Here is a 22613-nt window from a genome sequence, read left to right as displayed (position 1 = left end):
AAGAAGATGATTGAAAAAAACGTTGTCGAAAATGTAATGAATAATTAACTTTTCTTATGTCAAGTATGATTGATTTCGTGAGTTAACCAAAATAGGGGGATCAAAACTATAATTTAACCAAAATATTATAAAACTAAAAAATTTTATATTTAAAAAACTTAGTTTTTTAAAGAGTAGAGAAAATGACAATGCCCACTCATTTGACTAATTTTTTTTTTATGTAAATGAAGTGTTAATAATCATTAAAAACTCATACATACAACTGTAAAAAAAAAAAGTACACTTTGAATCATAATATTGGTAATTAGTGTCAAACTTTAAAATATCGATATTTTATCGATTAAGATAGAATTTTTAGACACATACAAATAATTTTAGATTCGAATGCAAACGATGCCATCAAATTTAACAATATCATTATTATTTCTGGATTGAATTATGATTTACGAATAAAATTTTTAAATTAATAAAAAAACAAGTTAATAATTTCTAAAATAATAATTTTTTATATTGATTATATATATATATATATATATATATATATATATATATATATATATATATATATATATAAAAGATCAATTTACTTTAAGAATAAATATTTTTAGATTATTTTAAATCAAATTTTTTGAATTAAATCTAATTTAATAATTAATTAAGTAAAAATACTAATCAATCATTAAATTAGATTCAATTTAAAGACTATAATTTAAAATAAATTAAGTTAATTTCCACTCTTATATATATATATATATATGTATATATATTTAATACACACAAATTAATATTTTCGGAATTAAAGAGGATTTATGATAATTTTTTTTAATATATTCCAAAAAAAAAAGAGAGACTAAAATTTAAATAAAACCAGCGTTACATAAGGAAAAAAGCGAAAGTGAACAGATGAAATGAACTGGCACGACAAAAAAGCGTCTCCTAATTCCAAACAACAAAAAACAATCAAGTCGCCATTTTTTAATCATTTCATTTCGACAATAAATGAATAATGTTAGTTAATTAGTTATTTAACTATTTTAAACAGCGTAAATTACGCACGTGTCACTCCAACGACTCTCAAAAGGACCTAAACGTAATTTCGTCAAACATCTTCCAGCTGTTCACGCTTTTACAAATATAGCATTATATCATTGAATCGAAATTTACAAAAACACCCTTCCTCCATTTTCCAGCTCCACTGTGCTGTGTTTTCTATCATAGTTTCACAGCACACGCTCGCTCACACTTTCTAATTATTTCCTTCCTAACAGAAAATTTCCAATTTTCAATTTTCAATTTTCTATTTTCTTCCTTAGAATTGGAGAAAAAAAAGAGAGATAAATTATTTGTTAAAGAATCGAAGAAGAAAGGGTTTGGTTGACTGAGTCAACCCACGCGCCGCCACCTTTACAACGCAACCACTGCGGTGGCGTTTGTTACGATGTCGTTTTACGAAGAGATGAAGTAGTTGCCGGCGGGATCTGATTCAGTTGAGAAAGCTTTTGCGATTTCGCTGCTGACTAGGATCGGAGATGATGGTATCGAGGGGGCTTTTCGGGTGGTCTCCACCTCATGTGCAACCTTTAACGCCGGTGTCTGAGGTTTCTGAGCCGCCGGAGTCGCCGTCTCCGTATATGGACATCGGAGGAGAGACCTCCGCGTCGCAGCAAATGGAGGCCGAGGAGGAGATGGAAGAAATGGAGGATATTGAGCCTCCGCCTGCTGCCGTTCCTTTCTCTGGCCTCTTTGCTTGTGCTGATAAGTTCGACTGGTTTCTCATGGTGGTTGGCTCCATCGCCGCGGCGGCTCACGGCACTGCGCTTGTTGTTTACTTGCATTACTTTGCTAAAGTTATTCAGGTTCCTCAGCAGGAGGATCAGTTTCATAGGTTCAAGGAGGTTAGGTTTCGTTTCATTTTCTAACTATATGCTTAGCTTTTTCTTTCTAGGTTTTAATTAGTTTGCCAAACAAAACTCATCTAACTGTTCTATTAGTTATGTAGCTTTATGACCTTGGTTGCATTGCTGTGTAGCTTGATGTAATTGAACTGTTGTTTTTTCATGAAAACTAGCTTGACTATACAATATGTAATAAATATACTTAGATTATTGATTTAGTCATCAACACTTTTGTTCCTTCACTAATTGGATTGTGATACTGGAAATTGTTTTGTTGTTCTTCTAGCGTTAGTTAAGTGTTAAGAAAATGGAGAATCAGGGGTTAGGGTTGAGAGTGTGAATGCATGGGATGAAGCCCCATTTATACCAGAATTTGCCCCTTTTATCATACCTGGCTTTTCTGGGTGGGTGATTAAAACTTGGTTTGTCCGCCCGATGATGACTGATGAGATTGGTGCCGGAGCTAGGCCTTTATTGGTCCGGCATGAGTTGTGCAGCTCTTACGTGTCATCTCACGAGCTCGCCTTTTCTCTAGCCTCTCTCGTACCGTAGCTTATGGCAGGTTATTAGCATTGGAAACAGTTAGGTTTAGTGTTACCTGGAGCGATTGAGGTTTAGTGTTTCTCTAGCCTCTCTCACTAGATGATTGTATGTTTGAGCAATGAATGTGATCACTCAAGGACCGTCAGATCAATCAGAGTATTACAATCATTATTGTAGTACTAGTAAGCCCCAATATTGGGAAATATATCAAATTAAGTTTCTATACTAGCTAAATAACAACCCAAGCATTAAGTCAACCTAGTACTGTAAGAGGAGTGCTATATATTACGAAGCATTTTTATCGCAAACTTCACGAATGGTTGACGTGTGTATGGGAATTAATAAAAGAGCATCATATAGTTATTTCCTATTTTTGGTGGAAATCAGAGAGGGGTAAAATTGAAATGATCCAATCATATTTGTTGGCTGCCCACCGTGATTCAACATTTCGTAATAACAATCATTTCCTATACCGTATACAAAAATGACCAAAATAGACCTTGGACTTGGAAAGAGAAATCCATAATTATGAGTTTATGACCAAATATAACCTTGAAATATTACAATCACTATCGTATCTCTAGTAAACCCTAATATTCGATTGCAACAAACCTTATCTTCAAGCATATATTTTTTTGATGCTTTTCTCAATGGATGTGATCAAACACGGACCATTGAATCAATCAGGGTATTACAATCATTCTCGTATCACTAGTAAGCCTTAATCTTATTACCCTAGTACTCAATATTTTAGTACTCAACATTTTAGAAATAGATAGAACTCAGCTGTTGTCTGCAACTGCACAGACAACAATTATGTTGGAGGAAAATAGCGACATTATTTAACACATTTTGACCTACAACGGGCCACGGTTATGTTTTAAAACCTGGTTCATGGTTTAACTGGTTAATTTAGTACTCAAACCGGACAACATTACAACTACAGGTTTAATATATTCTGTAGGATATCCAATTCAAAAAGATTATTCTGTAGGACCCATTGTTTGTGTGACTGATGTAAAAAATTGACTTATACTTACCCTTGCTGTTGTTTCTTTTGCAGCTTGCTTTGACCATTGTTTATATTGCTGGTGGTGTTTTTGTTGCTGGTTGGATTGGTAAGTTAGTCATGAAGAATGAGTCTTTAACTCTTTATTAGATGTTGAATCTAAGTTTCCTGCAGTACTGATTTTTCTATCTTGTTTAATAGAGGTTTCATGCTGGATTCTTACCGGAGAACGACAGACAGCAGTCATCAGATCAAAATATGTTAGAGTATTACTAAACCAAGATATGAGTTTCTTTGATACTTATGGGAATAATGGAGACATTGTGAGTCAAGTATTGAGTGATGTCCTGCTCATTCAGTCTGCTCTCAGTGAAAAAGTATGTTTTACTCTCTGCAAATTTATTATTTGTGGTTAATATCTCAACACATGCATCTCAGACAACATGTTTTTGACTTTTAATGATACAGGTCGGGAATTATATTCATAATATGGCTACATTCTTCAGTGGTCTTGTTATTGCTTTTATCAATTGTTGGCAGATTGCATTGATAACATTAGCTACAGGTCCATTTATTGTTGCTGCAGGAGGAATATCAAATATATTCCTTCACAGGCTTGCAGAGAACATCCAAGATGCATATGCAGAAGCAGCCAGCATTGCTGAACAGGTTATTTATTGCTTGATTTTATTTATTTATTATTGCATTGAACCAATGATATTCTTGATACGTACATTCTATATATCATTCCAATCGTGGATATTGATTGATTTGATTTTAATATGAACTGAAAGAAAAAATTAAAATCTGTTTGAAAGTCTTCGTATCATGTATGTGGTTCTGTGTTTTTTCTAATAATATTTATGCTCTATGGGTTGTTATATTTTGTGACTGGGCATCTAAAGGGAAGTTTTGAAAGAAGTTTTTGATTGAATAAGATTTTATCTTTTTTCTTCACCGTGTTATGGAAATTCACGATGATCTGTGAAATGAAATGCTCCAGGATTTCCGCTGGTTATTTTCTGCTTGTAATCATGGATTGAATAATGTTCTCCCAGCAGTCCTTTTTTAAGCACCTATAACTTGTTTATGGTGAAAGAAGGAGGCTTTTCTCTCCTGCCGTTTATAGCATAAATGGGAGGGTGTAGAGTTAGCTGTAAGAAAAAGGGTATTGAAAAAGAGTGCTCTGATTAAGTTGCCACAAAGACATATTAAAATTATTAATATCTTTGGTTGATAGTTTTATTTGTCTAAATGCTTCATTGAATCCGTAGTTAGTTTATTATACACTGTATAGGTTTGAGGTTTACTCTGGTTGGACGAAATACATTTATTTAATTGTTAGGTTATTTTACTGTGTTTTTCTTTGATGATTTGATTTTGGTGAAGTGGAAATAATGGCAAGTTCTCTTTATTTGATGAAGTATTCAAGTACCTTTGGTTCTGACTGAATAATTTCTTGTCACGCAGGCAGTCTCCTATATCCGGACCTTGTCTGCATTTACAAATGAAACATTGGCTAAATATTCATATGCAACGTCACTGCAAGCAACTCTTAGATATGGTATATTAATAAGTCTTGTCCAAGGGCTTGGACTTGGATTTACATATGGGCTTGCAATCTGTTCTTGTGCATTACAACTCTGGGTTGGTAGGTTCTTGGTTATGCATGGAAAAGCTCATGGTGGGGAAATTATAACAGCTCTGTTTGCTGTGATTCTAAGTGGCTTGTAAGCATCATTCCTAACTTCTATATTTTATTATTTGTTTATATTTTGCTTACCATTTTTGTTACTTGATTAAGGGGATTAAATCAAGCGGCGACAAATTTCTACTCATTTGATCAAGGGCGAATAGCTGCCTATAGACTATACGAGATGATAAGCCGGTCATCCTCATCTTTTGATCATGATGGAAGTGCTCCTGTGGCTGTGCAAGGAAATATAGAGTTTCGGAATGTTTACTTCAGTTATCTTTCACGCCCTGAAATCCCTATCTTAAGTGGGTTTTATCTCACTGTTCCTGCTAAGAAAACTGTGGCACTTGTTGGCAGAAATGGATCTGGTAAAAGTAGTATTATTCCACTCATGGAGCGGTTCTATGATCCAACATTAGGTATTTGTTTTCCCTTCAGTGTATATTCATGCCATCTAATTCAAACTATTCTCTTTGTCATTTCAGATTTAAATTGGTTTACCAATCTGTGGTTTCAGGAGAAGTTCTTTTAGATGGTGAAAACATCAAGAATTTGAAACTGGAATGGTTGAGGAGTCAAATAGGACTGGTCACTCAGGAACCTGCTTTGCTCAGTTTGAGTATAAGAGACAACATTGCATATGGGAGGGATACCACCGCCGATCAAATTGAAGAGGCTGCTAAAATAGCTCACGCACATACTTTTATCAGTTCATTAGATAAAGGTTATGATACACAGGTGAAGCTTGATTGACCTGATCAAATGAAGCCTATGTTTTTTTTTTTTTTGTATTTTTAATTATTTCCTCTGTCTTTCAGATTGGCAGGGCTGGTTTAACTTTGACAGAAGAACAGAAAATAAAGCTTTCCATTGCAAGAGCTGTGCTCCTAAATCCATCCATTCTCTTGCTTGATGAGGTTACTGGTGGACTTGATTTTGAGGCTGAGAGGTCTGTTCAGGAGGCTCTGGATCTCCTTATGCTGGGGCGCTCAACAATAATAATTGCTCGAAGGCTTAGTCTCATAAAGAACGCTGATTATATAGCAGTTATGGAGGAAGGTCAACTTGTTGAAATGGGTACTCACGATGAATTATTGACCCTGGGTGGCTTATATGCAGAGCTTCTTCGATGTGAAGAGGCCACAAAACTTCCAAAGAGGTCTAACACTGCATGCATTCATGCTTCTTCCTTTGCTTTGCCTATTATTTCTGTTTATGGAAAATATAAATAGCTCTTCTAAAAACAGATATTGTGATAGTGGAAAGTGACATCTGCGATAAGAATGATCTAATATAATTATAAATAAATAATATTATGCTTTTTTTTGATCATCTGAATGCCAAAAAACTACAAATTTTAATATTTATGATGTTCTTAATAATCTGAGTTTTCAAAAGTGATAGAGGAAATCAATTTGTATTTTTTTATTGTCATGCAGAATGCCTGCTCGCAACTACAAGAAGACTGCAGCTTTCCAAATTGAGAAAGATTCTTCAGAGAGTCATAGCTGCAAAGAACCATCATCTCCCAGAATGATGAAGTCACCCTCTCTTCAAAGAATTTCTACTGTATTTCGGCCTCCAGATGGCTTCTTTAACTTACAAGAATCACCACATGTGCAGAGCCCACCACCTGAGAAGATGATGGAAAATGGTCAGTCTCTGGATTCAACAGAGAAAGAGCCATCAATTAAAAGGCAGGATAGCTTTGAAATGAGACTTCCCGAGTTACCCAAGATTGATGTTCACTCAGTGCATCGACAAACATCAAATGGTTCTGACCCTGAATCCCCTATTTCACCTCTTTTAACATCTGATCCTAAAAATGAACGCTCCCATTCACAAACATTTAGCAGACCAGATAGTTATTCTGATGAATTTTCAGTGAAAATGAACGAAACAAAGGATTCACGGCATCGACATCAACCCTCATTTTGGAGACTGGCAGAACTTAGTTTTGCTGAGTGGCTTTATGCTGTGTTAGGAAGCATAGGCGCTGCAATCTTTGGCGCATTCAATCCCCTTCTTGCTTATGTTATTGGCCTAGTGGTGACAACCTACTATAGAATTGATGGAACTCATCACTTACGGGGCGAGATTGACAAGTGGTGCCTGATCATTGCCTGCATGGGTATTGTGACAGTTGTTGCCAACTTTTTACAGCATTTCTACTTTGGTATAATGGGGGAGAAAATGACCGAAAGAGTCAGGAGAATGATGTTCTCAGGTGCATGTTTGATTTTTAGAATATCCAGTAATCACCCATATATATTAAATTTTAATTTTGATTCTCATGAAGTCAGTCACACTCTCATTTCTCTCGAGGTCATGAGTCAATATCATTTTCTGACACGTTGGACTTTCCATGAATCAAATCAAGTCGGTTCTTAGATGGTTTTGATTGATTTATTTGATTTAACATTTCTAGGTGAACATTGAATGTAATGGGGCCGTTGTAAATAAGTATTAACATATTCTATAATAACTGTTATCAGTAAAGTTAAACTGTTAATATATATTTTAATTTGATTTGTTATATTTGGCAAAATTGTCTGAGCATTGCACAAGATACTTGTTAGTCTTCTTTAGAGCAATTTGCACTTGTGAGTCTTACCTAAATCTGTTTGCATAACATGGCAGCCATGCTACGTAATGAAATTGGATGGTACGATGAAGAGGAAAACAGTGCCGACAATTTATCCATGCGTTTGGCCAATGATGCTACTTTTGTGAGAGCTGCTTTCAGTAACCGGCTTTCCATATTTATACAGGACATTGCCGCAGTTATTGTTGCTTTTCTAATTGGTGTTTCGCTGCACTGGAGAATAGCTCTCGTGGCTTTGGCAACACTTCCGATTCTCTGTGTTTCTGCTATTGCCCAGGTATGCATCTGCTCTTTTGGTTTTGCCATGTAATATTCTCTAATGTTTGGTTGGAACTTTTATCTCTTTTTTTATATCAGCTTAGTTTGTGGAAATTATGCGAAGTGATTTTGAATTCATTGTCATTTATGGAAATTCTAATTTATGTTGATCTGTGTTTGTTGTTTACTTTCAATTACTAAAAACTATTGGACCTGTTATTAAATATGTGTATGAACTTAACAATGCCAGCTCAGCGTACTGAATTTGTTAATTTGCTTTTATCATTTGCATCTAAGGCAGTTTCTTTGAACCTTGCAGAAATTATGGCTTGCTGGTTTTTCAAGGGGCATACAGGAAATGCACCGAAAAGCATCTTTGGTTCTTGAAGATGCAGTTAGAAATATTTACACTGTTGTTGCATTTTGTGCTGGTAATAAGGTAATGGAGCTCTACAGGCTGCAGTTAAATAAAATATTTAAGCAGAGCTTTCTCCATGGATTGGCTATTGGTTTTGCATTTGGCTTTTCACAGTTTCTACTTTTTGCTTGTAACGCGCTTCTACTTTGGTACACTGCAATATGTATAAAAAAGAGTTATGTGGATGCACCTACTGCCCTCAAGGAGTACATTGTTTTCTCATTTGCTACATTTGCACTCGTGGAGCCTTTTGGACTGGCTCCTTACATACTCAAGCGACGTAAATCTCTCATTTCAGTGTTTGAAATTATAGACCGGGTACCTAAAATCGACCCTGATGAAAGCTCAGCTTTGAAGCCACCCAATGTATATGGAAGCATTGAGTTGAAAAATGTTGATTTTTGTTATCCTACACGGCCAGAAGTACTGGTATTAAGCAATTTCAGTCTCAAAGTCAGTGGGGGGCAAACAATTGCTGTTGTGGGAGTTTCAGGGTCAGGAAAGAGCACTATAATATCTTTGATGGAGAGATATTATGATCCAGTTGCTGGCCAAGTTTTATTGGATGGGAGGGATTTAAAATTATATAACCTGAAATGGCTTAGGAGCCACCTTGGTTTGGTACAGCAGGAACCAGTTATCTTCTCAACAACCATACGGGAAAACATCATATACGCCCGACATAATGCCAGTGAAGCTGAAATAAAAGAGGCCGCAAGAATAGCAAATGCTCATCATTTCATCAGTAGTCTACCTCATGGTTATGACACTCATGTTGGAATGAGAGGTGTTGACTTAACTCCAGGACAGAAACAGAGAATTGCAATTGCTAGGGTAGTGTTGAAAAATGCGCCTATCTTGTTGTTGGATGAAGCTAGCTCATCAATTGAATCAGAGTCTAGCCGAGTAGTGCAAGAGGCTTTAGACACTCTAATAATGGGAAACAAGACCACTATTTTAATAGCTCACAGGGCTGCCATGATGAGGCATGTGGACAATATAGTTGTACTGAATGGAGGACGGATAGTGGAAGAGGGGACTCATGATTCATTGATGGCTAAGAATGGTCTGTATGTCCGATTAATGCAACCTCATTTTGGTAAGGGTTTGCGTCAGCATCGGCTTCTTTAGAGTTGGAATATATGATGTGAGTAATTGCAACTACTATTGGTTCATGAGAATTGTTGCATGCCCTGCTTGAGTTGAATCACTGATGATTGCTGCACTTGCTGAAAAATTTAAATGTCCGGTGGAGTTTCGTGTATGGCAAGAATGGGAATGATGAAGCTTGGGCTAGCACTTCACATTGATAGGCATAGAAAGAGGATACTGTAGCAGGAACAGTGTAGATTTAGTGATTGGTTTGAGGATTTGGGTTGTGGATGCTGAATTCTTTTGGAGACAAGCAGTTTAGACTTTAGACTAACACCATGGTCCCCATGCTATATTATTGATTTATTGTCCAATGACACGAAGACGGTACCGATACAAGTTCTACTGTTGTGACTTTTACTGGATTCCCTTTTCACTCAAAGTCTCAAGTGTGGATAATGAAATCATGAACCTATTCATTAATGTATTTTTTTTTTTTTGTATTTGTGAAAATTGTTGAAAATACAGTTAAAGAGTTGTAACCTCTGTACATAATTAGCTTTAGTTTATAGGCATTCCATCCAAAGCTGAAGTTACAAGAGTCGCAAGTTTTTTTGTTGTTGTTGTTGGTGGAGATCAGCTTCTTTTGTAATGGATGCAAATTTCCACGTGTATTTTGCCGTAAACAAACACTTATATTGTTTTTTTAAATTTCAATTTTGTTTTCAACTTGTCTTTTTTTATTAATATACGAAAGTAAGTAAGAGAGTCACTGCATTATTATCCTAATAGGAAATGCTATACAAAGCGATAATGACCTGTTTCACCTTGACATCTATTTTGTTATCAGATATTAAAGTTTCTTTGGTGAGTGTATGGCTCATGAGTTTGATGACATTCTTCTGCAATTCTCAGTGATTGATAAAGTTTATCATATACATATGCAATGTATTATCAACTAGAAGAAATTTTGTATTTGTATGACAGATGATATCATTCACTTGCAAAAATTTACATATACTTCAATCTTGACATGTAGCTAACTTGGCACATGTCTTGCATGGTTCTGTAACATATCAAATGTCTATGAGCCTAAAGGAGTCTGCTACCACTTTAAGCTGATTTCGTACTTTTTTCCATCGCCTTTCATTGGCTCCAACAATCAATGTGTAGGACCTTCCTGTATCAAGTGAATGTTATAAGTTTGCATTAGAACATTTACATGAATATCGTCGCACTGACATATGAGATGGTAGATTACTTACCATTTCCTATTGCAAGTGTTGTAAAGGAGGCAGTAGCGTAATTTCGCGATTCAATTATATATTCAAATGTATAGTAATGTTTTCCATCTATCGTCCGCTGCAGTCAGACAGAGTTCAGAAATGGTTGTCAATCTGCATCGGCCATCTAAGAAATTCGTTCGTTAAAAAAACAAAATCGAGAAGAAATGAAATAAGAAGAAACCTCCTGCATGTCATATATTGTTGGTATTTGGTTTGGTGCAGAATATCTATGTTTTACTAAAAAAGTTGCAACCTACATAAGATACAAAATGGTTATCAAGTATAACTATAAGCTAAACTCCATTACACAAGGACAGAATCAACATCATAATCACCTCTTCCATTGGACCCAAATCTCTGATATCTTTCTTCTCAGTTGGTATAAATCTCACCCTTACATTTTGTAACTGTAGATATCTGTCTTTGAATGCAGAATCATGAGCCCTGAAGTCAAATTCCTAGAAAGAAAAGATCACTCAGACAAGACAAACTTGTAGAAAATTATGATGTTTTTTGGGATTAGTATGCTTCTTACTTTCCAATCCGAGGGATAAATGTAAGAATATCCGTCTATAGGGTCGACAAAAGCTCTATATCTGTCCGGTATTTCTACAAAAACAAGACTAGTTGAATTTCAAAATTTCAGAAGATTGTGACTCTTCTAAGTATTACATATATGAACAAAGATGTGAGAATAAATTAAATACCATCAGCAAAGAGTAATTTTGTTGGCTGCAAATTTGCTGCTAATGCTCCTATACCCAACAGTAGAGGTCTTCTCAGGCTCTTACTTTCTGAACTTGATGTTGATTCCATTGAACAACAGACATTGTTAAAAGATGAAGTTGCGGAATTCCGAAGCAAACGATTTGGGTGTGGCAAGTTTAGCTTATGGGATAAGGAAGGTGAAGTCCATGTTAAAGAGCAGGAAGAAAGTACCATAGTGAAGAGTGCTTTAGAGGTTCAGTTTTGAGATGGAATGAAATATTGGATGGATAGTAAGTAGAATTCAGACCATGTGATATGGTTAGAAGTTTGTGGCCACGTGACAATGAAACATGTTTTCTTTTCCTTCTTATTTTATTATGTTATTTGACATTGGATGGGATAATATCATATATTTATGGGGATTTTTTAATGCTCTCTATGTATTATAGAAGATCACGTGAAAAAACTAAAATGCTCACAGATTTTGGAGATGCATCTCCGGACAGGTTAGAGAGACACTTCTTTGTAGCATACTGAATTATAAACAAAAGCAGAAAATCAAAAATATTTTCATCACATAAAATCAACATTACATATGTGATGTTAACATAAAATCAAACATTACATTTCAACATCTAGATGGACGATTTAACATCTTCACAATATTTTTGATTGATCAATCTTGAAATCCTCACTTCCACTTCGATCAGAACTTTTGTTTCAAAACGGAAAAATGTATTTCACATAGCCTTTACATCTGCATTCGTCTTGAGCTCATAGTTGTTGAACTTAATCTTGCCTTCATTGTTAATTGATGGTAAACGATACTCGAGTTTCACAATTTTTTTGATTATTTCTGTAAGGGAGGAGATTCTGCACTTCGTATTGTAGATCTGTAAAAGAGGTGTACTCATTGATCTTAAGTTCTCGTCGAGTGTCGCGCTGGAAAAATGTGACATTTGCGACATACCGGGTGATGTTCACGGGCAACATTTGCGATATTTTCTGTTTGTATGAGACATCATACAAGAGCCTATATTTATATTAGTTGTAGAAAAATATGGACCTCAAATTTTTTATCTTGTATCAGTGAAGGTTTCAGAGATGCATTTCCAGTACCACCCTATTCTCTTATTCCGGAGATACATCTCTGAAACCTCTCATGATGCAGACAAAAAACAGAACCTGGGTGTTTTGTTTGGCAAATGAACAATTATTTTTGACAAACATCAAATATATTAAAATATTTGAAATGTATATATTACACTTCAATAAAATTAATACACAATTAATTGATGACGAAAAACTAAAACAAATTGAAAAATTTATCGCCAGCTAAATCTATAAATAAGTATGCGTGATACCCCATTTGACTTTTGTGCATTTGATTATCTTCCAATGTTGCTCAATTTGGCGAACTCTTGCATCCTTTCCACAAATCGGTCTGATCAAGTCTCGATATTTATTGTCGAATGAGTTGTCCACTCCAATGAATAAAGAGTCGTGATTTTGAAAGCCGTCAAATACGCATAATACAATCATTTGGATTTTGAGGTGGGGCGGTGTATAGTGGGAAAAAAGTTTCCGAAAAATCGTATCTTGTAAGATCAATACACACTCTATCATACACACTTGTTATGAAATGTCCCATTTCAGGGAAACACATCCATTTTTTCTCCGGTGCCGGTCCACTAATGCAAGGAACAAGAGAATCATAAATTGTATCAAAATTTTATTTCTTTCCGTAAAGTCGTGTGTATGATTCTTTATGGATCCTCAACTCATGGATAAGTTGATGCCGGATAAGTGTGTGATAATCTTCTCCTTTACCAAGTAAAGTCGAAACAACTCGAAAATCGACATCTCGCCAATCATGTAATTTTTAGTGGAGGCGATGAAGGAGGTGGTTTGCTAACGCGAGTTCCTTTAAAAATATTTTTTTGTTGAGATTTTGGAGTTGCTGAGTCAGGAAAAACTTTGTCAACATGTTCAAAATACGAAGGAGACCGCACCTTTGAATTGTCACTCGGTGTAGGCTTGACCTTCTTCGAAACACCTTTTATTTTTACTAGTTGAGAGGGTGGTTTCAAGTCAGTGGTTTTAGGATAAAAAATCTTCCTTAATTGTTCTTTGATGTGGAGTTTCATATCATCATAGACTTTCAAAAATCTCTCTTGTATCACTTCCCATTCGGTCAAGATAAAGATATTCAATTTACCGTCTTTCATAACACCATCATCATCAAACCCAAGCCTTTTCCAGTGACTGCAAACTTCATCCATTCTTAACGGGCTACCAAGTTTCACTTTCTTTGTTATAAGACAAGCACTTGGGAAACCATAAGTTTTCACAATTCTGCAACCTCATTTTGCGCTATCGAAGCCTACTTATCAACTCGTTTTGCTTCGTGAAAAATATAATTTAAACCTGCTCGAGATATGTTGTCGACCAACTGAGAATAAAAATTGTTGTCTTTAAATTTGTGTTACAAAACTGTGATGCTCCAGTCAAATGGTGTTTGTATCTCATTATGCTGGTTCTAAATCATATGGTTCACGGAGTCCCAATCTCTACACAAACCGCCCTTACTATATTCCAACCAATTCTTCAATGTAGCATGAGCACACTTAACTCGATTTGTTGTTGTATTCTCAAGGTGTCTAACCTAATCGGTCCATGCACAAACAATTTTCTCCTTCATCTGGTCCAAAATTATGCTTCAATATATTTCAACAAAATTGGATATTTCTTGCACACCTTCATGAAATTTATAATGAAATCGACAAATACCTCTTTAGTAGAAGAATTTACTATAACATTACATCCATCCATTATTTTTTCCATTATCACACCCGCCTTAACCATTTTTCCATCTTCGGCCTTTATCTGTTTCGCTCCTACCGCGGGTTTAACTTGACTTCTCACATTCTTTGTTATGTGACACCTACAAAGTAATACATAAGAAATAGGAAATACCTTTACAACTGAATTCGTCAAGCAGTATCATGGTCGGTAACAATTAATTTCGGCATCTCTTCTTGGTCCTTCAACATTGCCCGACACACCTCTAAAGCTCAAGTAACATTCTCTTTTTTCCGCTCTCTATAAATGCAAACCCGATAAAACATGTCTTCTCAGTATAAGTATCACCAACCATCTTCAATAGTGGAAGTATGTACTTATTGATCTTATATGTTGAATCAATGATGAGAACAGTAGGAAACATGTTAAACAACTTGATTGAATGAGGATGAGTCCAAAATATATCTCTAACGGTTTCTCCATCCTTGCACGTTCGGTACCTTGAAACATGATTGTTATCATCTAAAAGTTTTAATAGTTTTGCATTTCACTTCTATCCCCCATTAGCGCCTTGTTATATTGGTATCTAATATTGTACACTTGCTTGATATTTGAGATATTTTTGGGTCTTTTAGGTTTCAAAGTTGCAAGTATGTTTTTAGGTTGAACCAAATTCAATGTCATATCTGGAACACATTCCTTCTCTTCTGGCATGACGCGACGCGCAATTGGATGACCAACTAACTTTTCACACAAGTAATGGTTATGTAAACCACATATGACATTAAATCTCTATTTCTTATTTGCCAACATATAACCACACAACTTAAAGGGACACTAACATTTTCTTGAACGAGTGTCACCTCGTTTAAAATTCCGGAGATGAGGTATATATTTCACACTTCTTTCGCATATCATTGTCACAAATGCACCTCTTCTATCTGAACAATTATCGAACCTTCTAATTACCACATTAAATTTCAGTTCGGAGGCTTCCGTACGAATCCATTGAAACATGTGATCACGAAATTCAAACTCTTGCTCATTTTTAAATTGGTTTCTAAAATCTACCTCCTTCACAATAATACCTTTGGCATCCGGAGACAAACATGTTTGGGAAAAATATTGGGGTGCACCATATCTAATGAAAATAGTTACAGTAAAAAACTCAAAAACTGTTAAATCTGTAAACAAAGTTGGAAAAAAATGAGAACATACGGGCTATAGAGATGCATCTCTGAGGGAGTTCATACAAACTTCGGAAATACATCTCCGGATTCAAAGTATGTTTTTTTCAGACTAAAAACAAACTTAATGTGATAAATAAGATTTTAAATGAATGATCTTTACCTGAAATTCCATCTTCTTTTGCTCCTTTTGACGTGATGAAACACAAGAAAGAAGATTTTGAGTGAACATGTTGATTGAGAATGGAAGGGTTTTTGGAAAGGGTTTGGAGTGAAAGAAGTATGGGTCTGTTCATGCAGGTGACTGTTTTTATCAAAAATCATGTTTCCTTATTCTGGAGATGTATCTCCGTAAATACCTGACATACAAAGATGACCAATATTTCAAATCCCGCCCCAAACATCCGAAGACGCATCTCCGAAATATCCACCGGGCTTCTCAAATAACATTATATTTGTTGAAAATACCCGGAGATGCATCTTCAAAATAAATTTTGTTTTACTTTGGGATGACACTCATTTGATGCGTCATAAGATTGTGCAAGGGTGCATCTGGAGATGCATCTCCAGAACCTGAGGGGAATTTTGAGTTTTCTATATGGTGTTTTTCCATCTCATAAGGTGGGATAAGAAATTACCTTATTCATTATGTTTTATATAGTTTAGAGTAACTGGGTCTAGTTCAACTTAGTGTTGAGGCTTGAGTTTTTCTTTCTTCCATTGGGTCAATATTGCAAAGAAATGTCCTCTAAAGTTCAATTGTAAATAATGTGCAATAAATTTGGGGAAAAGCTCTTTCCACCCTTATGGGTGCTCCCACACCACCATGCAAAGTTCAGAATGTTCATAGAGTTTGGAGATGCATCTCAGGACACACCTATTTTAGTCATTTCTCAGACCAAATTGAAGAGGCAACCTCATTGTGCCAAAAATTAATTTGGGGATGCAACTCCATATACGTAAAAAGTGCATTCGAAGAAGCATCCCCGTAAACACAATTTATTCAAAAGTTAGTGGGTGATCAGAGATGCATCTCCGGACGCTTTTGTTCATATACCGCGTCAGACTATCTTTCCTACTTCCTTTTTGTTCATTTTCTGGAAAAACGTTGTCTTCGTCCTCTCAAGCTTTTGAGCTCTCTGCTCCATTCAAGATTCTCTTTGAATATCGTGTCATGCCGGAAGAGAAGGAATGCGTTGTTGACATGACATTGAATATGGTTCAATTGAAAAATATACTTGCAACATTGAAACGGAAAAGACCTGAAAATATAACAAATATCAAGCATGTGTATAATATTTGGTGCTAAACTAGCAATGCACTTAGGGGGGATAGAACTGAAATGTAACAACCCTTGAAATTGTTGGATGATAACAGTTACGTGTCTAGGTACCGAATGTACGAGGATGAAGTTACTATTAGAGATATATTTTGGACTCATCATGATTCCATAATTTGTTCAACACGTTTCCTACAGTGCTCATACTTGATTCAACGTACTAGACCAACAAGTATAGACTTACATTGTTGGAGATGGTTGGTGTTACCTCAACTGAGAAGACATATTCTATCGGAATTGCATTTCTAGAGAGTGTGAAAGGATAATATGTTACTTGGGCCTTATAGGTGTGTTAGGAAATGTTGAAGAACTAAGTTGAGATACCTAAAGTCATAATTATCGACCGCGACACCTCCTTGATGAATTCGGTTGAAAAAGTATTTCCTACTTCTTATGCATTACTTTGTAGGTATCATATAACAAAGAATGTGAGAAGTTGTGTTAAACTCGCGGTTGATGAAACATATAGAGTATGAAGATGGAAAAATGCTGATGGCGGGTATGGTTGTGTAAAAAATAATGGATGCATGGAATCGTATAGTAAATTCTTCCACAAAAGAATTTTATACCGATACCGTTATCCATTTCAGGAAAGTGTGTGAAAAATATCCTAATTTGTTGAAATATGTTGAAAGCACAATTCTTGACCAGGTGAAGGCGAAAATTATATGTGCATGGACCTTCAGGTTAGACACCTTGGAAATCCAACAACTAACCGAGTTGAGTTTTCCCATGCTACATTTAAGAATTGGTTGGGAAATAGTAAGGGTGATTTATGTAGAGATTGAGAATCCGTGAACCAAATGGTTCAAAACCAGCATAATGAGATACAAACATCATTTGGTCGGAGCATCACAGTTTTGGAATACAGATTTAAAGACAACAATCTTTATTCTCAGTTGGTCGGTAAAATATCTCAAGTGGGTTTGAATTATATTTTTCACGAGGCTAAACGAGCTGATAATGTAGGCTCCGATAGTGCAAAATATTGATGCACAATTGTGAAAACATATGATCTTCCATGTGCTTGTGTTATTGCAAAAGAGGTGAAATTTGGTAGCTCAATAAGATTGGATAAGGTTTGCACTTATTGGAAGAGGCTTAGGTTTGATGATGATGGTGAGATGAAAGATGGTAAATCGAATATCTCTATTTTGACCGAATGGAAAGTGATAAAAGAGAGATTTTTGAAAGCTGATGACAACATGAAACTCCGCATCAAAGAAGAATTGAGGAAAGTTGCTTATCCGGAAACCACCGACTTAAAACCACCCTCTCAACCGGTAAAAACAAAAGGTGTACAAAGAAGCTCAGGCCTACACCAAGTGACAATTCAATGGTACGGTCTCTTTCGTATTTTGAACATGTTGACAAAGTTTTTTCAGACTCACCAACTCCAAAATCTCTACAAAGTGTTTCTAAAGGAGCTCGCATTAGCAAACCACCTCCTACGCCGCCTCCACCAAAGATTCCATTCATCGATAAAATATCTGTTTTTATGCACAAATACATCGAATGGATCTTCAATGTTAACGGGGACAATAATTGTAGTTATCGAACTATTTCGACTTTACTCGGGAAAGGGGAAGATAATCATACTGTTGTCCAACATCAACTTATCCAAGAGTTGATGACTCATAAAGAATCATACACACGACTGTACAGAAAGAAAGAACACTTCAATGAAGTTTATGAGTATCTTGTTCATTGCCTTAGTGGATCGACACAAGAGGCAAAATAGATGCGCTTCCCTAAAATGAGTTAGCTCATAGCATGTGCGTATGATATGGTGTGTGTTGATCTTGCACGATACAGTTTTTAGAAACCTTTTTCCCATTGCGTACCACCCCACCTCAAAATCCAAACGATCGTATTGTGTGTATTTGATGACTTTCAAAATCACGATATTTTGTTCAAGTTTATTTGAAACTGGGATGCTCTGTGTTACTTACATCACTGGAGTGGACGACTCATTCAACAACAAAAGCCGAGAATTGGCTAGACCGTTTTATGGAAAGGATGCAAGAGTTCCAAAAATTGAGAAATATTGAAAGAGAATCAAATGCACAAAAGTCAAAAGGGGTACCATCCATATATTTAGCTAGAGACAAATGTCTCAATTCTTTTTAATTTTGTGTTTAGTTAGACAAATAAGTGTATGTAATTGTGTCTCAATATTAATGAAGAGTAATTTATTCAATTTGTCATATTGTGTCTTAATACATTTTTTTATCTTTCCCATAACAATATTTGCTCATTTGTAAAAAAAAAGGTTTTGTTTTCAAACCCGATTAAGAGAGGTTCCAGAGATGCATCTCTAGAACAAGATAATATGGTGCGTATCCGAAGATATATCTCCAGAATCAACATGCCAGGTTTTGAATGGTCCATAATTTTCTACAGCTTCTAAAAATAAAGATGCCCTTGTTTCTTATTTCATACAAACTGAAAATGTCTCAAATGTCACAAATAAACATCAACCGATATGTCACAAATGTCTCCTTCTCCAGCGTGACACCCTGACAAAAGTTTAAGCTCAACGAGTACACATCTCTTCCAGATATTAAATACAAAATCCATCGTCTTCTACCATACGGAGACAATCGAAGAATTGTGAAGTTAGAGCACCGTTCACTGTCGATTGACAACAGATGGAAAATTGAGTTCAATAACTTTGAGCTCAAGACAGATGCAGATATAAGGGCTATGTGGAATACATATTTCCGTTTTGAAACAAAATTTCCGCTCGAGTTGGAAGCGATGATTTCAAGATCGGTTAAAGATATTGTGAAGATGTTGAAGCATTCATCTGAATATTGATATTGAAGTGTAATGTTGCATTTTATGTTGAAATCATCTATGTAATGCTTATTTTATTTTATGAATGTTAATTTTATTTTGGAAAATACATGTTTTTGGTATTTGATTCTGCTACTGTTGTTTATATCTTATGGAAATGCATCTACGGAAAAATTCCAGAAATGCATCTTCGGAATAAAAAAAAAATCTTATAGGACGTCACTTAGAATGACCTACGCTGAGTGTGTATTGGATGCATTCAAAAATACATTATTAAAAACTAAGGGGCATTTTAGTATTCTCACGTGGTTTCTAAAAAACATATAGGATACATTAAGAAATCCCCTATTTTTATGCACTTTTACCATTGATCACAAAAAAATCCAATATCCCATACTTACACTCCATTTATATCATGTCATTTAAATTTTATAAATTCAAGTATGATTCTTAGTCTTGTTAAAATTACTACAATCCATGTGGGTACAATAATTTTACTCACTTTTCTTGTTTTTGTTTACCAATTCATACTCCTATTGCAAAGCACAATTTAAAACGTTCAACAACAACTCCAATACACCATACCCGCCATCTATAAAAAGATGAAAGCAACACAATAATCGATCAAATAATATACATGGTTATGATAGGATTAATTTTTTTGTCTCTACTTTTAAATCTGATATTTTATTATCTGTATGTTTAGGTTGCATGTTGATTTTCAAAATTAAAAGGCATGTAGATGGAACCATAAAAAGATTTAATTTGACTTCAATCAAAGGATGACATGCTCATCAAATATATGTGAACAAAACTTTCCTTTGTGTATAGAGAGCTCATCAATGAAGCTTTCTCAAGGAGTCACTCCTCCCAAACTAGATCAAATGTGTAGGCTCACAAAGTCCTTATATGGCTTAAAGCAAGACAATGGTTTGACAAATTAACTTCATTTTTCTTGGTGTTGGATTCAACTCTTGATAATTATAAAATTTAATTTAAAAAAATATATATTTTAAAGATCTCACTTTGAAGGTAGATTTAGGCCTTTAAAAGTAGATTTAGTCTTATTTCTTCAACTTTTATTATGATAGAATTTGGAGGTGCAAGATGTTTAAGAATCCTTCAAATTTAACACATATTTTTTAACACTATGCTTTTCCCTTTGAATACGTCAAAATCACTTCTTTATATCATTCATTCTTTAAAGAATCAGTCCAAAAACATTACATCAAACAGCTCCCATCTGCTGTTTCTATTTTTGGAGGCAGAATTATTTTTCTTACCATAGAAAATTCATCCATTGGATTTGTGAATTCCATAAACTGTATCAATTTTAGTTGCTCCAATTCTATATATTTAATCGCTTGTGTTAAGCCTGAATTGGACCTTGGAGCTGAATAGCTTTTTGAATCAATCTGCATCCAGTCATGCGATAAAAATGTCAAAAAATTTCAAATAATATTATAGCAAAACAAGACCATCAAATATTATCAAGTATATGAATCCTACCATTACAAAAAGTTTCTCCAAAGAAGGGCATAATTTCAAGAAGGAAACTAACGCATTGATGCTGTTTTTATTTTCATGGTTTTCTATCCACCATAGCTCTTTTAATTTATAAAATATAAAACTTCCATTTAAAGGAGAAATTGATGGCCATATTAGTACCTGCAAGAAAACCCATTTGGAGTTTTAGAAAAAAATATGACTATTATATTAACAAATATAAACACACGTGTCAATGTCAGTGTCGTGTCTGAATGTTCAGACACACTACTTCAATATGTCTTTTCTATGTATACTACTAGGAACATATATGTATCAAACCAAGAATACTATAAGATGAAAAGTTATAGGGAACATACCTCAAAAGCCCATTGACATAAAGTAAGAACTTCAGAATTCTTTATAGTTAATAGTGTTTCATCAAATTCTTGAGCCTTTATGTCACTGCAGCTTAGGCCTTGTCTGAAATCAAGGCTGGCATGACTTAAGTTGAAATGAGATTCTGGCCAAATCCGAGGAAGAGGTCCGCGGTATCGAAATGATTTAAGTTTAGAAGTTCTAAGATGAAGAGACTTCAACTGCAAGCAATCTAAGATAGTTAACTTATGAAGCTTTGTTTCAGATTCAATGAACAAAGATTGCAATCCACAACAATCAGTGATCATCAAGCTCTCAAGATGCACCAAATTTGAAACAATGGAAGAAGCTACTTCACTTGTCAAATAGCTTATTGATTTCAAAGTGAGACTTTTGACTAAGAAAGTTGAAGAAGGAGCAAGTTTATCGATCTTGAACTCTAGTTGATATTCTTTTTCAAGTTTTTTGTTCCGAAAAGGGAAATCAAGAAGAAGCTTACTATTAGTTGCAATAGCTGCAAAGAGTGTATTGTCATCACCAAAGTGAAATTGAAGCTTGCGCGGTTGCTTTAATGGATCAAACTCGTCAAAATTGGTTAGAAATTGAGCAACAACACTTGGGATATTTTGTATAGTTCCATGTTTAACGAGAATTTGGTTCCATAAGTTTCTCCACCTAGTAGATATGAGAGTGGTTTGGAGTGAATATTGATTTGGCAGAAAAGAGACTATGCAGCCAAGAATTTCATCTGGCAAATTGGTAAAAACATCTTCTACACTTTCTTTCATGGAACCTTGATTAATGTATCAGAATTGGATGATGATATTATTAAGAAAGAAAAACAATGAAGATTCAAAATTGATGTTTGTGTACTTTGTGTAATGGATATCATTTTATACACGTATTTCATATAGTATTCTTAAAATAAACAAAATTATTCAATATTAACAAATGAAAAATTCTACCAGATAAAAAAATGGAAAATTCTTTGGAAAACTCGTCAAGAAAGCAGACGTTTCAACCGGCCAAGAACTCTTAATATTAACCTAGAGTTAAGTAATTTATAATACAATATTTGGGATAAACCTATCAAGTGCAGTATATACCTGTCAT

The 22613-nt window shown here is 35.0% G+C and overlaps 3 protein-coding genes across 3 annotated transcripts; 1 reads left to right on the top strand and 2 right to left on the bottom strand.

The window, feature by feature from the left end:
• Positions 1-1167: 1167 nt before the first annotated feature.
• Positions 1168-10247, top strand: LOC127098094 (ABC transporter B family member 6). Its single transcript, XM_051036595.1, has 11 exons — positions 1168-1895; positions 3502-3556; positions 3649-3824; positions 3916-4116; positions 4918-5177; positions 5252-5562; positions 5661-5881; positions 5962-6302; positions 6583-7370; positions 7784-8025; positions 8326-10247. The coding sequence occupies exons 1-11, from the start codon at positions 1530-1532 to the stop codon at positions 9553-9555; spliced, it is 4191 nt and encodes a 1396-aa protein (XP_050892552.1). The 5' UTR covers positions 1168-1529; the 3' UTR covers positions 9556-10247.
• A 184-nt stretch (positions 10248-10431) lies between these two features.
• LOC127098095 (photosynthetic NDH subunit of lumenal location 1, chloroplastic) lies at positions 10432-11878 on the bottom strand. Its single transcript, XM_051036596.1, has 6 exons — positions 11510-11878; positions 11338-11411; positions 11138-11260; positions 10984-11055; positions 10782-10878; positions 10432-10696 (listed from the first exon to the last, which is right to left on the bottom strand). Exons 1-6 carry the CDS (start codon positions 11742-11744, stop codon positions 10593-10595), a joined length of 705 nt encoding a protein of 234 aa, XP_050892553.1. The 5' UTR covers positions 11745-11878; the 3' UTR covers positions 10432-10592.
• An 8913-nt stretch (positions 11879-20791) lies between these two features.
• Positions 20792-22373, bottom strand: LOC127098093 (F-box protein At2g39490). Its single transcript, XM_051036593.1, has 3 exons — positions 21503-22373; positions 21147-21305; positions 20792-21052 (listed from the first exon to the last, which is right to left on the bottom strand). The coding sequence occupies exons 1-3, from the start codon at positions 22286-22288 to the stop codon at positions 20861-20863; spliced, it is 1137 nt and encodes a 378-aa protein (XP_050892550.1). The 5' UTR covers positions 22289-22373; the 3' UTR covers positions 20792-20860.
• Positions 22374-22613: the final 240 nt, after the last annotated feature.

This window comes from Lathyrus oleraceus, chromosome 6, assembly GCF_024323335.1.
Source record: "Lathyrus oleraceus cultivar Zhongwan6 chromosome 6, CAAS_Psat_ZW6_1.0, whole genome shotgun sequence".
NCBI classification, from domain to species: Eukaryota; Viridiplantae; Streptophyta; class Magnoliopsida; order Fabales; family Fabaceae; genus Lathyrus; species Lathyrus oleraceus.
The sequence above is the reverse complement of the archived record's forward strand: the minus strand, read 5'-3'. Positions and strand labels throughout refer to the sequence as shown.

Bases quoted from the DNA above. Each gene is read 5' to 3' on its own strand.
- LOC127098094 (XM_051036595.1), top strand. From the start codon at position 1,530: ATGATGGTATCGAGGGGGCTTTTCGGGTGGTCTCCACCTCATGTGCAA. The intron at 5,178-5,251 runs GTAAGCATCATT...TACTTGATTAAG, and splicing joins GCTGTGATTCTAAGTGGCTT to GGGATTAAATCAAGCGGCGA. The intron at 5,563-5,660 runs GTATTTGTTTTC...CTGTGGTTTCAG, and splicing joins GTTCTATGATCCAACATTAG to GAGAAGTTCTTTTAGATGGT.
- LOC127098095 (XM_051036596.1), bottom strand. From the start codon at position 11,744: ATGGTACTTTCTTCCTGCTCTTTAACATGGACTTCACCTTCCTTATCC. The intron at 11,056-11,137 runs GTGATTATGATG...TATCTTATGTAG, and splicing joins ATTTGGGTCCAATGGAAGAG to GTTGCAACTTTTTTAGTAAA. The intron at 10,697-10,781 runs GTAAGTAATCTA...CACTTGATACAG, and splicing joins AACACTTGCAATAGGAAATG to GAAGGTCCTACACATTGATT.
- LOC127098093 (XM_051036593.1), bottom strand. From the start codon at position 22,288: ATGAAAGAAAGTGTAGAAGATGTTTTTACCAATTTGCCAGATGAAATT. The intron at 21,306-21,502 runs GTATGTTCCCTA...GTTTTCTTGCAG, and splicing joins TATGTCAATGGGCTTTTGAG to GTACTAATATGGCCATCAAT. The intron at 21,053-21,146 runs GTAGGATTCATA...GACTGGATGCAG, and splicing joins TGGAGAAACTTTTTGTAATG to ATTGATTCAAAAAGCTATTC.